Genomic DNA, 17,658 nt, shown 5'->3' on the forward strand with positions numbered 1-17,658 from the left:
TATAAGTAATATTAAAATTTAATTTAAATTTAATCTTTGTAATTTAAAATGGAATTCGTAAAATGTAACTGATTATATAAATTTTATAAAAACAAAATTATCATATATATATAAATATTTTCTTTTATGAAACAACAAAAATCATCTAAAATATTAAATATATTTAAACGGAGGGAGATCCAGTAACACCCAAATCGACTTCCTGGCAAAACAAGCTTGAACAAGGAAGCATGTTTTCTCATATGTTAACACCGGGGTACCACACTGGATTGATACTCGCAATTCGGCCTTTGCTGATTCATACTAAGATTTATCTTAGTATCTTATTGTGATAAAAAAAAATTCGAACGGAGGGAGTGTTTTGAGAACCGAAAAAAGGACAGACGATTTGCAGATTTGTTTTAGCCTAATGGATGCATGCGTTATTTTGGTCAAACAGTCGAGCATGTTTAGATAAAACTATAACTAACTTCTTGTTCAAGTATGTGGAGACTACCACTGGCAACGGTACTTTTAACGTTCAGAAACAGCCGCATCACCATGTTAAGTGACGCTATTTTACACAGCGGCAGAATAACCATAGTCAATCCTTGTAAAAGTTGATCCAGCGTCACTTGATTATTATGGCACTTTTGTTTTTGCCTAGTTTGATGACTGATTCTTATCGCCTGAAGCGATCGCAGCTTCACTGTACTGAACATGGCTACAGTATAATAGTCAAAACTGTTGGAACTATTTTTTTAGCAATGTATTCATATGCCAAAAATAGAGTTAGTATGAATGAAAAATGGAGATCTAATGTGTGTGATTTGAGAAACTTGTATAAAGTTACAAATATACACATTAGATATTTGGATTTGGGTTTTGATTTGTTAGTTGGACTTTATGTTCATTAACTTAATCTTATAAATCAAATATATGTGATCTTTTATATTGATAAAATATAAAAAAAAAATTCATTTATAGTATATTATTTTGTTTGAATGAGTCAAACAATAATAATTCTACTCTTTCATTTTTTGGTCAAAATGTGAAATGCACACATAATAATAACAAGAAATAAAGATTCCATTAGTGCACTATGAGAGGTTTTATTTTATATTGAAAAATGAAACTTGTGCTTCTCATTATTTTCTATATAAAGCCTTATGGCAATGTAGAAAAGGACACACATCAAATACCAAAAGAAAAAACAACATTCTCCTATATTGAATAGTCATGTTAGTGTTTTTTAGTTCTTCAGTCTGAGAGTACAACACAAAACTAGGATCGATAGATTCTGTTTTTCAGTGATGGTAAACAGAAACAATGTTGCAGTTGTATCATGGGAATCTGAGCGCTATGCAACCGTCATACTACGGGGAGTTTAAAGATTTAAGAGTGTAGTGAAATAAGGTTCCTACACTTTTGTTGTTGGTTTTCAAGTGTGACCAGTTGTTGTTTTGCCAGTTGCTGTTCCAAGGGCGTTGCTGATTGTTGCGTCCGCGACCACGGCCTTTGTTGGACTGCTTTCTGTTTCTATTGTACGGTCGTTGTGGTTGTTTCTCTGTTGAAATCGTGAGAACAGTTGATGAAGAAGGGCTGTCTGCAGCTACCGGTGTCTTTTGTTCCTTCTTGAGGCGAGTTTCTTCGGTGAGAAACATGGATTTCGCTGAATCAAACGTTGGAAAAGGTTCCTTGTGTTTGATGACATTGATGATGTTGTCAAACTTCTCGTTCAAGTCGTTGAGAAGATACATCACAAGAGTTATGTCAGGGACTGCAGCGTCGAGGTTGGCCAAGAGATCGGAGATAGATTTCAGAGTTTGATAGTACTTGTGTACTGTACGGTCGCCAATCTCCGTGGTGCGCAAGTCATGATCGAGTTGGATTGCTTGAGTTCTTTATTGTTCCTGAATTGGTTCTCAATACGTAACCAGATGTCTCTAGCGGAACCACCGGTTTGGAAAGTGCTGCGGAACAATGGTTGTGTCAAGGTGCCGTATAACCAAAGCTTGACCAAGCCGTCCCTCTTCTTCCATGGCATGTCATCATCGTTAGCAGGGAGAGCGGTGCCGTCGAGGTGACCGAGTACATCAAACGCGAGACAGTGTGTGAGAAACAACTCACGCCAAGCGTCATAGTTGTGATCTTCAAAGTCGAGAGTGAGAGGGATGTGGGTTTTGATATTTGTGACGCCAAAGCACGTTCAACGTCTTGATTGGCGGCGGCCATTTATATAGAACTTGAGAGAAGAGAGGAGAAAAGAGATTTAGAGAAAGAGAAAAGAAAAAGACGAGAAAGAGGAGATTAGGGTCTCAAGAGCTTGAGGCTCTGATACCATGAAATTGTATGTATTTCCTTGATTAACAATGTACATCATACAATTAATATATACTAGAGGTAGTTCTACGAATCCTCTATAATAGGGATATGGTCAAGTATCGAGATCCAAGAATATAGGAGTATAACGTTAGGCATAATCTTTCAGTGAAATGATGTTATGCAAATGATGCAGAGATTATGAAGTTGAGTTTCAAAAGTATCTGTTGAAAGAGAGCAGAAGGTTTTGGTGGAATCAGGTATTTGCGTCTCCAAACTGTGTTACTTAGTAGCATTTACATTTTTGATTTGTGATGATCGACATAAAGGCTGCTGGATTTCATCCTCTTTAGCATCAGAATCGTACTCATCCTTTTGCATCATCCTATTCTTCATCCTCTTGATTATCTTCCTTCACATCTTTCTCATCAATAGTTGCAGGGTCTTTATCTTTACATTCATCACCCCCATTGTTTTTGGTGATCCATCATGGATCAAAAGGTATCTTGCTCAAGTCTTCATCCTTTGTATTCTCTTCGAACTCTTCCTCCCAATGGTTGGAGTCAACATATTTCATGTCAAGAGGAAACTTGATAAAGTCGTCAAGCAGTTCATACTCTTCCTCCCAAGGGTTGGGGACGACATATTTCATGTCAAGAGGAAGCTTTTGTTGTTCATTATCGGTTTCATTTCAATGAATACTTGGTTTTTGTTCATTACTAAGAATTGTACTGTTATTACCTTTCGCATTTTGGTTTCAGTTTGCAAGAAAAAGCTATATCATGATAAGGGGAAATTAGAAAAATAAACATATAAGTGAACTAAGGTGGAAATTTCCAACACTTAGAATGTGAAAAAGAAGGTAATAACAATATAGTAAACAGATAATCTTTGATTACAAACTAAAACCAAAAGGTAATAACAATAAAGTAAAAGTTGTTTATATTGTAGAGCTTCAAATAAGAAAAAAGAAAACAGAAAAACAAAAGACTTTAAAAAGGAGTTAACTTTTTTTGTTCATCCTAACAGAATAATTATAGATCAAGTAGGTTGTGTACAAACATTGTTCAATTGAAATAAGAAAAAACAATGTTAAACTGCCCACAATGATATGGTAACATCTTTGCAGTTACTAACAAATTACTCAGACTACCCTTATTATCCTCTTGCCATGACATTGTCTTCTTCAGGCGAAAAATGTTTCAAAACATACTTATGATTGTTTTTTCTTCCCAAATTGAACAAACAAATGTGTATATATGTTTTAAAATGTCATCTGTACGATTGTTTGCCACACCGAATCAGTATACTCGTTGTTGAATTACATAATTTTACTGAATTACATAAGTTTACTGAATTACTGAATTCAAAGTAGTTCTCTCGTTCCTTGGCCAGTCATCTTTATTTGGTTCTCGATTGTTGGTTTCATGAAGACTTGCCTTTTGATCCACAATTTCCTGAAGAGAAAAAAAAGGAAGACAATAAATTAGTGTTATTGCTGAGAAGGTCTGAAATGAGATTGAAGTTAATCCAACCTTGATCTGACCCAACAGTTGTTGACATGTCTTGAAATCATTGCTCATGTATGACTCTTTCAAGCTCTCTAAAAGCTGCAAAACCACTGGTTGCTTGGGATCCATTTCTGCAGGTAAGCAAAACCAAAACTCAATGCAAAAACCAATGTAAGAAGAAGACATAACCGAACGCACTTAGAGGAACACTGCTCATAAAGGTCCCTTATAAGCTTTTGTAGAAATGGAAATTAATCTCAGGGAAGAGTTAGTACTCATGCCAGATTAAAAACATGCACTATCAAGCAAACACACACACAGAACCAGTGATACAACAATTATGTCTTGAGAGCCGAGTCTCAAAAACAATGGAACCTAAAGATATACATCAATGCCGTAAAAGCAGAGAAAGTAAAGGATGTTATCAAAACAAAAACTTGGTTATTTTGGTCATTTCATTTTTTGAGTGCTATTTTTGTTATCACTAAATTTTTAAAAATAAAAAATAAATATTAAATTTTTCAAAACAAAAAGATGTTATTTTGGTCATTTTATTTTTTTGGTGCTATTTTTGTGACAAAAACTTAAAATATGCTATTTGAGAGAATTGTATTTTCAAATAATAGATTACAGATTCAAAATCATTGATGATCAGCGAAAGCATTTTTTCCCCCAACGAACAAGAAGAAAGAGCCAAAAAGCAACTTAATCAACGAAAACAGAAAACAGAAACCAGAAGTAGAGACGGGATGAGTCTTCGCCGACTCCACTAAACCAGAGAAAACGACGCGGATTCGAAATCAAAGTTGCAGAGAAGAGATTCTAGAGATTAAGCAAACCTTGAGAGCAATCGTAACTAAGATTCTACTTTACCTCAATCTCAGATACAAAAGTAACAGCTCTTGATTCTCCTTCCTGTCCTCTAGATTCTCTCCCTTCTCTGTGATGCTTGGGGAGCAAGATATTAGAGAAATGACTGGAGAAGATGATACCGCCACTAACAAACAGAGTTTAATCGAAATAAATTCATTTTTTTAAAAAGCAACAGTAAACTAGGTCTCACAAATTGTGATGCCATTTTTGCTGTTACTACCAAAATTACCCTTTATTAATATATTTGTCTTCTTCCATATATACATCGATTTAATTTTTTTATTAAGTAAAACCTGCTCGCTAATCAAACCTTGATAATAACCGAAACTTTTTGCAATCAATCGACTATTTGTTAAACCGGTGAGTTGCTACTCTTTTAGATATTTAGGTTTAAAAATTAAGAGAACTATTTGATATGTAATTTTTAGATTTTGATAAAAAATTTAAATAGAATTATAGAACGGTCAATAAGAAAACCAAAATTAGTTGATATGATTATTTTAATTGTTGAAATCAATTATAATTTTTGAATTTAAAAAAAAAATAATCTATTTTGTGATTATTGTAACTCACATTGAAAATGTATATTAACTCCAGTCATGCCCCATTCCATCTGCCAAACCTGGCCAGGAACATCAAAGCAGTGTAATTTAGTTATGTTTTACACGAACGAAAGGAAATATAAAAAAATGATTAAAGCCTTTTGTTTCATTCTCAAAAAATCCAACAAACATGGAATCACCACAAGAGTACCAAAAGAGCTTTGAAAATGGGATACCTAGCCTTCCTTCAAGGTCAGGAGCTAAACCGGCCTTGCCATTTTTCCTATGCCTTTATGAGTTGCAACAGCAACAACCCTCGTATAGGTCTGTGTCAAAACAGGATTACTTTTGAACGTATCAATGGAAAGAGAAGCAACATTGTTTGAGTCTTCGGGGCCAATGACACAGCATAAAACTGAATAACCTTTTGTCTTCTGGTGAGGCTTATAGAAAGATATAGAGTATCATTGATATTATTAGCAAATATTGTATATTTATTATATAAGATATTAGATATATTTGTATCTACATAGATTAGGAAATATCATTAGTATAAATATGTATGTAGTCCTAACTATTATTTTTATGAGAGTCAATATACAATTCTTCCAATCATCTACTCTCATCATTCTCTAATATGGTATCACAGCTACAATGATCTAACGATCTGCTCCGTTTCTGTCTTTTTTTTTTTCAGGCTACAGAGCTTCTTTATTTTTTTGATTTCAAACCATTGAGCCTCTATTATATTTTCTGTTAAGCTATATGCTTTCACGATTCATGTTCGTGTGAACCTCTGAATCTAAGCCATTGAATTTTTTGTTATTCAAGTCTATTATAGACCTCTGAATCCAAGCCTAGTGCTTCTTATATTCATGGTTCATTTTTATCTTTATAATTCTTAAGCCATCGTGGCTTTACTTCCAAAATCAAAGCTTAATGCTTCTTTTTTTTTCTTAAAGCCATGGAGCTTCTTATTATTCAAGTCTCCAAAGACTTCTGAATCTTTTTTTTTTCTTTTGAAAAAAAAAAAAACAGTAAACGTTTTCTTTGTTCTATATTTCTTGTGTATTGAAAAAAAAACATAAAAAAAAAATGATTTTGTTACCAAGCCAAAGTGCTTCCTACCATCATCAACAAGCAAAACATGCATTTCCAACCATCATTCAAGCTTAACGAGCCTCTGAATCTATAAGCCTTTGAGCTTCTATTTTTTTTTTGGTTCCCAAGCCAAGGTGCTTCTTCTCCTCCAACTCAACATCTCATCAAAACGAGATTATGGGTCTCTGCTGCATTTCCAACCATCAAAGCTTCTAGAGCGTTTGCGCTCGTCAATAAGATCACAACCACCAAAGTAGGCACGTTGTTATCATCACCGTCCATCCATCTCCTCACCACTAGCACAGCCATCTTCCGCCTTTGATCCAAGTACTCAAATTACCACAAGTCAATCTCAAGCTTGCCATTCCACTACACCATTACCACCTTGAGATTGAGGGGCATATAGAAAGATATAGAGTATCATTGATATTATTAGCAAATATTGTATATTTATTATATAAGATATTAGATATATTTGTATCTACATAGATTAGGAAATATCATTAGTATAAATATGTATGTAGTCCTAACTATTATTTTTATGAGAGTCAATATACAATTCTTCCAATCATCTACTCTCATCATTCTCTAATAAGGCTAATTCTGCTACATGCATACAATTGTGTAAAGAATAAGCAATGAATGTGTATTAAGGTCAAGAAGCAACCTGAAGCTGCCAATTTGATTAGTTCCAACAGCTCAAGGTACCCATCTGAATAAGCCAAATGAATCAAAGAAAAAAGTCATGTTAAAATATAAAGAAGATGAGATTGAAAAGGCAAAAAACAGAGTAGTTCAAGGAGAGGAGGACATTTCGCTTTGGAAAATGAAAGGAGATAAATATATAGAACAAGTTCTCACCGAAAGAGACATGGAACCAAATAAAAGTATATCCAACTGTTCCATGGAGTAAAGGAGTATGGTTTGTTCACGCACGCAACACCGAAATATTCCTTTTTTCAATGGATCGTGATGAATAACAGACTTGCTACAGGTGATAGAATTGAACAATGGAATGTGGCAGTGGACATCACTTGTGTTCTGTGAAAGCAAATGAAGGGAACTCACCAGCACCTCTTTTTCAATGTTCATACTATGAGCAGATATGGGGAGGTCTCTAACCGAGAGAATTTTAGGGAACCTGTATGCTGCAGACTGGTCTAGCCTCACCAACTTTGATATCAGACAGTACCATAGCTAAAACAGAGATGTTTCTTCTGCGTTACACTCTGCAAGCAACAGCACATTGCCTTTGAAGGGAAAGAAATTCCAGACGACATGGTGTAGCTCCGTCTACACTGCACTATCTGATTAAAAACGTAGATAGGACCGTCTCTCCAGTAAATAGTTGACAACTCTTTGGAGAATGGCTTACGTATTTGGTTGGCAACCAGACCTTAAGCTGCGGGAAAATGCAAGATGAATCCACTTTCTGAATCTACTTGATCTCTGTTTTTCTTCAAAGCAATGTTAGAACAGGCCGCACTTGATGTACAAAGTATTTGATTGTATAAATTTTTACATTCATTCAAAAAATAAAAAATGTGTTTCATGTTCTTGATTATATGTTAAGCTAATTTTTATTGTTTAGCTCATGTCTAAGAAACGCATGAAAGGAAAACAAACCTTTGTGGGATCAAGAAAGAAAGACTAATAGTCCAAGTAAAGAGGGACACAAAGAAGGGGATGAAGTTAAAGTCACCAAGTGTTTAATATCCTGCTTAGGCTACTTAAGGTCACAAAGGTCAGCTTGGTCAGGGATAAGAAGCTCAAATTGCTTCCTAAGTACTTGAAAAAGAGAGAGTTTCTCGCAACATAAGAGTATCAGATGGGAGTTATGAGGATATGATTGAGATGAGTCTCCTTATCTCTTATGTAATCAGTGGAGGGTGACAATACAAATCTGGTTTGGGATGACAAAGATGCGGAGACACAAACGTGGGAACTGTTTAAGATTTACACCAGACTGTTTCAACTCTACACCAGAGATTATTTTGTTTAAGATTTTGATATTCTTTATTCGTCTTAAACAAGAGTTTTACGTTTACTTCTAAATCTATATTTTTGGCAAGATTACAACACAAATTAATGATAAAATTTAATGAGCGTATTTTGGAATTAATTTCGTTCTTAATAATACCCCCGTCATTACATAAGAACGATTTCTTAAACTCATGTACATATTAAATCAACAAGAATTGTTAAACGGCTTTGGTGCCGGCTAAACTCCAAACACGCAGCTTCCCACTCTTGTCTCCATTGAATAACAACCCTTCAGGACCAACTGTGATTGCACCGACCGTGTTCGTAGAGAACATCTTTCCTCTCTCTTCAAAACTGTTTGCATAACCCAAAAAAAAAACAGAATAGATGAGTAACGATGATTAAGGTTAAAGTGACAATAGAGCTAGAGAGACTTCAGGACTAAAGATCCACTTACGATGGTAGATCGCATATGCTGACCGTTCCGTTTTCATAAGAGCAGAATACAATCGGTTTGCCGTCTGCATCGCTCATCCCACAAAGAGTATGCACACTCTGTTCCAAACCATCAAGAAAGAAACCATTAAGACACATTTTTTTCATAAATGTGGTTGTTTGTAATGGGAATAAGGTGTATAGTAAACTTACTTGTTCTTGTCTGCGTGTATGAGTAACTTTCAAGCTGTCGTTTTCAGAAGAAGACCAGACTTTGATAGTCCCATCCAAAGAAGACGATATGAGATATTGATCCCAACATAGGAGGGAGGTGACAGTGTCGGTATGTTGCCTCAGTGTCATTGTACATTCCAGTGTATTGAGATCCCACACCTTTATTGTTCTATCAACAGAACCAGAGTATAGTCGCTGACCTCCAACAATAAAGCATGTGACTTCACCGCTATGGTGTCCCTCCAGAGATGTGAGATATGTGAAAGGATCAGACTCGGTCTCAGTTGCTTTCCAGACAGAGATACTACCAGACTGCACAAAACCAACTTACTTTAGAACCAACAAGGAAGCAGATAACTAACACGGATAGGAAAAAAGGAAACTAAAAAACTTACACTTGTCCCAGCAAAAAGCATTCCATTGCCAGCAGTCATAGCACGGACCTGGCCAACAACTCCGTTAAGATGCAAATCTTTACTGGTTTGAACGTTAAATGCCTGCAGAGTTGCATGTAAACAAAAACTATGAGACCAGAGCCAAAGCCAACACAACAAATCCCACTCAAGATTATAGACGAGTGGCATAAATGCAAACGTATACGAGATTACTTTAAACTAACCTTTACAGCATTTGGCAAGCCAAGGAAAACCCATGGGCCTTCACTCATTAACGACCCTGCTTCCGCCTGGAGGTTGATTGTATGAACACACTGGCCAGTGTGGCAGTCCCAGATTCGCAATGTACCATCGCTACTGGCTGAAAAGAGTTTATCTGAACCCTGAGGAAGTGCAATCCCTTTCAGATCCTATAGACAACAGCAAGTTAGCAAAAAAAAAAAAGAAAAAAAAAACGTTTTCTGTTTATAGCAAATTGTCAAAAGTAACAAAGAGAGTGTTTAGAAAGGAAACAAACCTTCTTGTGTCCTTCAAGAGCAGCTACCATGACCATTCCGGGGAGGCTAGTCCAAGAGTGCAAGAAAGAGCATTGATCACCCTTCTTGCAGTTTCCAGCTTTCCAAAACTTACACACACATTCCTTACGCTTGGGACTGCCTCTATCATTAGACCCCCAACCTCTCGTGTCTGAAACAGACGAGCTTCTTTGCCCATATGCAGCAACCTTCCTCTGCAGGTTTGACACACTAGATGCTGCGCCTGGAACTTGCGGTTTCGTTGACCCATAAGTGCTACCATTCTTCCTTGCCGTGTTGGCATCTGATGCTGTCCAAACCAGATTCCTAGACTTATTAGGACCCTTGTTTTCATAAGGTCTTCTGGGAACTACATCAGCTGCGAAATCTTGCCGTCTTTCCACTCCAAAGTTCCTTCTTTCATAGTATCTCCTTGGCGCCTTGTAACTCATACTATAAACACACATTGACAAAAACACTAACTTTAGCAGATTGTACCCAAAGAGAGACGATTTCTGTTGCTGCTTCACCCATGATGATCCACAGAAAGCCTCAGAAGAGTAACACGCTTCCCAAGGAGTAAGAAGACTGAGTTTAAAAAACCTCCAATCCTCTGATACTCCCAAGTTCGTTCATGATGCTAACAATCCAAGTATCGCAGCGCACCAAGTCCACAGAAAATCATAAAACAAAACCTAATAAATCTAATCGTCAATTCCTAACCCTAACCCTAACCCTAATCTAATCATAACGCCATAGATGATCGATCTTCTGAAATCGCCACCCAAGAAGAGAGGTACAAAAGCGTTCATCATTCATCGGCGAAACCCTAGCTTCCTGAGTGATCGATGCGAATAGGAATGGCGAAGATCGAGACGAAGCGAAAACCGAAATTGAAAGCGCACGAAGAAATCATCGTAAACGCGGGGAGATCTATAGTCGAAGAAGAAGCAAACCTGACAGATCAAACGAACGTACGATCTATATCTTCGACGACTCGCGAGAGAGCAATAGAAGAAGCAAAGAGACGAATGAATTAACTCTTGCCTTTGAGATGTATTTATAGGACGTGGAGGTTTATTGCGGTTTCTGTGTTGGGCTCAACCAAGGCCCATAGAAACGTGGGACGAATTTTATGGTCAAGAAAAAGGGTCTCCTTGCAATAATAGTTATTAATATTTAATTTTATTTAGTTTAGTTTTACATTTTTTGTGAGTTATTAAGTTGTGATGTTTTTGATGTGTTTGATTTTAAAGAATATTGAAATTTTCGATGATGTTTCTTTCTATATTCTAGTTTGATTTTAATCTAGTTCAATCAGTTTCCTATTGTTTATATAGTTATTATAAGGCACTTGCAAATACAGCAGTACTCTGCAGGCAAACAGCGTATAATTTTTTATTTTGTTTATTTGGGTTTATATTGAAGTTTGTGAATTATTGAAATTTCACAAATCACTTATAAAATTTATAGCTAATAAATTTTCAAAAATGAAAAATATTATTTAAGACCATTTTAAAATTACATTATATAATGTATAACTTTACACTAAAAAGTTACACATTAACATAAACTCAATTAAATCTACTTAATGTTTAAGAAAAATTCTTTGTAAACATTTTTTTGCGAAGAAACAATAAATAAAAATTATATGCATCACATTTTAAAATGAAATCATTATTTTTACGGAGTAAAAACATTATAGGTATTATAAGTATTCAAACCTTTAGATGATTATATTACATGTTATAACTGTTAATGTGATAAAATGTGTAGCTAACTGAGTTATTCAAAATATTGTTCTATCATATAGTTATTTTATGATATTCATTTTGATCTTTCATCTATTCAAAGATGAATAAATTTTTATAACAAAAACGATGGATGTATTTTTTTATATACCTTTTATGAATAAGGTAGAATTTAACATATTGAAATATCTGTGTTGATGATTCAAATTTGAAAGAATTAGCTGTTTATTTATATAGAGATATATTTTTAAATATTTTAAAAAGATATTTCTAGATAATTTGATATATTTATTTTATTAGTGGAATATTAGATATTAACCAATATGATTTCAGATTTATTTATTTTTAATTAAAACGCATGTTATACAGATAAGAGAAATTGATATTAATTTAGATATTAAATATATTTTATTTTGGATAATACAGTTTTGATATGTAATATAAAATAATTTGTTTCTCTTAAATTATATGGTTTTGATATGTAATATAAAAATTTTGTTTCTCTTTAATTATATGGTTTAGATATAATTTTATACTAGATATTATATATTTATATTATATTCCTTTTGATTTATATAAAAATATTTTTTATTATTTAAGTTCTTTAAATAATAAAATATGATATAGAAATTTCACAAAGAAATTTCTCAAAAGAGTTGTTTCTATTGACTTATGCTAATATTACCTTTACAAAAATCCAAATTTTATTCTTTAATTCTATATAGTAGTCTAACTCACATTCTCAATATTTTATTGAAAAGTATATTCATTGAACTTGATGATTTAGTTAAGAAATTCGAGAATGAGTTGGTAGAAGGTGAATCAAAAATAATTGACTCGTTTAGATGAGTTCTTAGTTTTTACATTGGTGATTTTAGATATAAATATCATGGTCAAGTCAAAAAATTTCAAAAAACTATAAGACTGAAACTAAACAACTTATAAATATATTGTAATTAAAAAACATATAATACAATAATAAAACGTTACACAAATTATTATATTTTGGTTTTCTAAAAAATATTTATATCCGCACATCTAGAAAATTACTTCTTATATATTTTTAAAAAGTGATTACATCCAAAATATATCTCATTGATTATATTATTAGAAAGTGATTATATCCAAAATATATATCATCGATTATATTATTATATTATTACATTATTACACTGCTTGTTTTCGATTTTATGTTTTTAGAAAACATATTTTAACAAAAAGCAAGATCTTTTTCTCAAAAAAAACAATATAAAATCTTGCTTTTAAAAATATTTATAGCCGTACATGTATGCGGATGAATAAAAAAAATCTGTTTTAAGAATTTTTATTCCATATTTGGGAAGATTATGCTAGTAGATAAATCTGTTTTATTATGCTTCAACCTCCACAATGATAGTTTTTTACTTTGGTCAACATATTTAACAATCGGTATATTATTTATTGTATATTGAATATATAGTCATAGGCAGCAATCGCATAAACATATTCAACATCACAGGGAAACATAACCCTGTCTAAATCAGCCTTTTCTTCTTTTGGATGTAGTCTGCTTAAAAGTTAAAACATTAGAAACCTAAAACTACGTACACCATCATCAAGTCTAGTGACTAATTCTTGTAGTACTAACCACTGCTTATAAGATATAGATTTCCATAACAAAGCTTAATTAATCATTTGTTCGACTAGAAACAATAATATGAAACAATAATAGATATAGTGAGCCCTTCTAGTTGAAAGTTAAAAAATAGAGTCCACAACAAAGATGTGTAGTTTAATTATTGGTCACTGAAATAATTTCACCCTAGTAGTCTCTTTATTTTTTTTTATAGAATGTTAAACTTGAATTAAAAAAAAAATCCTTTTTCTAACAAGTGTGTCCTACTTTTATCTGCATGAACAAAAATTATATCTTCTTATCCTTACTCCAAACTTCAAAAACTATAAATTTCTATCTCGTGGCAAACCAATATTCTCATCCCTTCTTCAAACTCTTTATCTCCCTCCCTCTGAATAATAGTAAGCTTGTTCCTCATTGTTTTGTCAATCATCTTAACCAAAAGAGCCACTGGGGAAGAAGCTTCTCCATGCCTTCTTCGGTTTCTGGGATAGATTGATATAAAAGAGTCATTGCCATGTCGTTTTTATCTATCTCGCTGGATTTGTTCTCCACAATTTCCCATACCTTGAACCTTGAGCAAAAAAAATATTTGTATATTCCACACCATATAATTTGTTGCGTTTAATATTGGGCAGTTGATCGAAGATGATCCTTCATCTTTTGTCTTTGTTTTCGTCGTGGTTATAACTCTCATGGTTGTCGTTTTCTTTCAATGTTTGACTCTAATACCAAATATAAGTTTTTAAGGTTATATAAGATCACACAATAAAGAATAACTCTCTTTATTAACTTGAGAAAATAACTCAAAACTCAAATATTTCAAACACAATATCTAAAATTCATAAGTTATGCAATAAACTTACGTCTATTTACATAGAGATTAATGATTTCTAAACACACTTAACTTACCTAGATAACTCCTAGACTAATTATGTTTCTTAATCATAATTAGATTAGGTTTAATCAAGGTTACACTCTAAGTTACCTTCAAGTTTATTGGCAACATTTACATCAAGAGACATCATCATGAGCGACATGAACAGGTTTCACCATTCACCACTTCAGAAATAATGTTTGCTCTTGCAGAGAGTTCTGGTCACTCCACTTAATTGATGTTCTGATTTATTAAAAGAGATCGTATGAGAAATGCATCGAGGGATCTTAAATGCATCTGAGGCTTTGAGTTGATAACAAAAGACCAGTTGATGCAAAACCAAGTTCTTATTAATCCACAAAACTTGCATATGGGTAACATATCGTGAAGCTTTTGTTTCACTCTCTCACATATGCCTGAAATAGAGAGACTACTAAGGTAGTCACAAGCTCGTCAATTTGTACATCATAATCATTATTGCTTATTTAATCTTTAATTGATCAATAATTATGTAGATAGCCACGTTTTTACCAATTAATGGGTTTTGTATCTTCATAAGAAATTTCATTGTTTTATTATAAGCATCCTTGGTAAAGTAAAATTTGCTAAAAATTAAAATTACTTTCATAACTTTCCAGGAGTTAAAGAAGGGTGAAACTGAAATTCAATGTTTATGTCAGAAATTGGATAATAGATACTATTGACTGTGTTAAAAAAAAAAGATGCTATTGACTATGATATAAAAATTGAGTATGGCTACACGTTCATGGTTTTCTCTGAGAGTTGAAAAGCAGAGGGACATGGAAGAAGCAAGAAAAAAATAAAAAGCTCTTGTGAAAGACAGAACAAGAAGACATGAATAAAACAAAGAGAGATGGAGACAAAACAGAGAACAGAGGTTGTGACTTGTCGTCAAGACATGTGTGAAGCATAAAAATCTCTGCAGTAACGATTTAGTTTTCCAATTTAGCAAAGCTAAGGTAATTCTCAATTAAAAGCTACTTGCTTTAATTAGTAAATACACTTTGTACATTACATCAATATCCTTCTCTTTCTCCTCCCAAAAACATAAATTCGATAGTATTACACTTTTTTTTTCTCCCGGGGACAACTGCTATTAATACTGAACTATCCACTGCACCATCTCCAATCAAAATGGCAGAATTTTTAATTTTAATTAATATTTACGGAGAGAGAACAATAAAAGCATTGGAGCTGAAAATAAGTTTCAAACTTAAAGATCTGACTAGTACAGATGTGAGAAGGTTCTCCAATGAATAATCAAGGGTTAAGATCTTTTGAGACCCATAAGATAAAACAAAGAAAAAGTTAACTCCATAATATAAATATATAATCTTCTCTTCTTTCTCATTATCCAAAGAACCCGAGACAAAGTTTTTTGTTACTTAGACTTCACTCACACAAAGAAAAGAGTTTTGTCTTTTGGGTTTATCTACTACTGCTACTACTCAAAAGTCATCACTTTTCTTCCCAAAAAACATTATCATAACTAGTCAAAACCCCATTTTGCTCATCCGTTTCTTGAATCCATACCTGCCATAGTGCCTATACACTACCAAGCACCCACAAAAAGTTTCTTTCAAAAGAAAACAGAGAAGTATACTCAAATACTCTGTTTTCACTCCCTCATGTGCTTCTAAAAACACATTAAAACTTCTATATTCACTTACATCAAGCCGCCATGGGAAACTCTTTAGAAAATGAGCATGTCACAAAAAGAAGAAGAAGGAGACGAGCAGCACCCTCCACCATGTTATTATGGGGAATCTTGTTCTTTGCTCAGTTTGGTTTGTCTTCATCATCAGTTCTTTTTCCTGGTCAGCATCATCACCAATCCTACCGTTCATCGAGAAAGGCTGGTCTATTCCATGAAAGGTCGTCGCTTCAACACCCTAGCAACTCAGTGTCTTTCACAGGTCCACCTCGTGAAGAAGAAAACAGAGATGATGTTTATAAAGACGACAAGAGATTAGTTCACACAGGTCCAAATCCTCTCCACAACTGAAAAAGCTAATTAGTAACACGTGTGGTGTTTCTCTTTGATCTTCAAGAAGTTGCCTTCTGATCCTGCAATCTTGGCTCCTAAATCTCTCTTTTTCGTAATTTTTTTATTTACATAAATGTTCTTTTAGTTATTTAAGAGAAGATATTAGATCATTATTGTTAGCCTTCTCTTCTCTTAGGCTAAGAGTTCATGATCTTGTTTCTCTTTGCTGTAACTCTTTTGCTTCAATGGTGACCAATGACCATCGGCCCTTCGAAATCCAAGAATTAATGGAAATAGTTTTGTATTTATTTAGTTAAACCTGTAAGGTTTAAAAGTTCCATAAACTAAGAAAGAAACAGTGTTTAAAGACTTGAATGCATGGATTTCTGCAAAGATCATGCTCTGTGCAAAGAAAGAAGGTTGTCATTTTGTGTTCAGTGATTAATTAATGCTATGTGTATGCTGAATGGGTCCAAAGATTCCAAACTTGTAAACAAAAACTTAATCTGTATTCTTAAATTACTAATTTTAAGATATGAACATGGAAGCTGTTGACGGCTACTACTCAACTCCTGAGTCCTGATAAAGGGAGAACCAAAAGACTTGAAAGTTGGTGAAACTCATGCTTATATCTCAATTCTTTTCTTTCCTTTACTCAGTTTGCATCTGTTTGATGAATAGTTATAAAAACATTTCGGATTTACTACGTATACAGAGCCGGCTCTAAATCATGATAAGTGAATCATTTGCCACATATGCCCCCAAAATATTTTGAAAAAACTACAAAGACATATGTTTAAAAAAGGAAAAATTTAGACTCCCAAATTTGTAGAAAGGATTTTGAGAACCAGTCCATATAATGTGGAGAGGTTTATTAACACAAAAGTAAACAAACTTGCAAACTTACATGATCAAACCAAGTTGTCTTGGCCTAGTGGGAAATGGGTTCCGGCTGGAGTTTCCGCCTTGGGTTCGATTCCACTTGGCCACCAGGACTAGCGTTAAATCGCAAGAATACATGGGTTACCGTCGGCCTCAAGGGAATTAGTCTTGGGTCTAGAAAGCCTTTGGATCACCCCTGGTTAATCAAAAAAAAAACTTATGTGAGCATTGTCATTGTGACACGGTGGAGGAGGTATTATTTATCAGTGTAGACCATTTTTTTTTTTTGCTAAAAATCAGTGTAGACCATTGATGGCTTGCTTTAATAATTTTCATTTCGTTTGTAATTTTGTACATATGTGTTCGCACGTAATTAATGCATACGGTTCTCTCGATGGGGATGCCTGTCCCCAGTGACCTCTCTATATTTACACAGAGTTTGAGACAATTATTAATAAATACCCACAAAACATATTAATTGCTAATTTGAATGCTATCTTTACCTAGTTCACTCATGGAGTAATGATTCTGTTTTGTTAAGTTAGATTAAAATAAAACCAAGTTAATATCACGAATGGTTGAGACAAAAAGAAAGAATTGTAGACCAAAGAAGTAAAAACTTTGATCTTCATCTT

The 17,658-nt window shown here is 33.8% G+C and overlaps 1 protein-coding gene, 1 long non-coding RNA gene and 2 pseudogenes across 2 annotated transcripts; 1 reads left to right on the forward strand and 3 right to left on the reverse strand.

The window, feature by feature from the left end:
- Positions 1–1,355: 1,355 nt before the first annotated feature.
- Positions 1,356–2,182, reverse strand: LOC108808007 (uncharacterized; annotated as a pseudogene).
- Positions 2,183–3,595: 1,413 nt separating this feature from the next.
- On the reverse strand, positions 3,596–4,785 carry LOC130496679 (uncharacterized). Its single transcript, XR_008935851.1, has 3 exons — positions 4,686–4,785; positions 3,837–3,943; positions 3,596–3,758 (listed from the first exon to the last, which is right to left on the reverse strand). It is a non-coding gene; the product is annotated as an uncharacterized LOC130496679 (long non-coding RNA).
- A 3,620-nt stretch (positions 4,786–8,405) lies between these two features.
- LOC108806199 (zinc finger CCCH domain-containing protein 59-like) lies at positions 8,406–10,917 on the reverse strand (annotated as a pseudogene).
- Positions 10,918–15,835: 4,918 nt separating this feature from the next.
- On the forward strand, positions 15,836–16,159 carry LOC108808008 (CLAVATA3/ESR (CLE)-related protein 16). Its single transcript, XM_018580217.1, has one exon. It carries the CDS (start codon positions 15,836–15,838, stop codon positions 16,157–16,159), a length of 324 nt encoding a protein of 107 aa, XP_018435719.1.
- Positions 16,160–17,658: the final 1,499 nt, after the last annotated feature.

The sequence above is a fragment of the Raphanus sativus genome, chromosome 6 (genome assembly GCF_000801105.2).
Source record: "Raphanus sativus cultivar WK10039 chromosome 6, ASM80110v3, whole genome shotgun sequence".
NCBI classification, from domain to species: domain Eukaryota; kingdom Viridiplantae; phylum Streptophyta; class Magnoliopsida; order Brassicales; family Brassicaceae; genus Raphanus; species Raphanus sativus.

Coding starts and splice junctions, on each gene's coding strand:
- LOC108808008 (XM_018580217.1), top strand. CDS start 15,836: ATGGGAAACTCTTTAGAAAATGAGCATGTCACAAAAAGAAGAAGAAGG.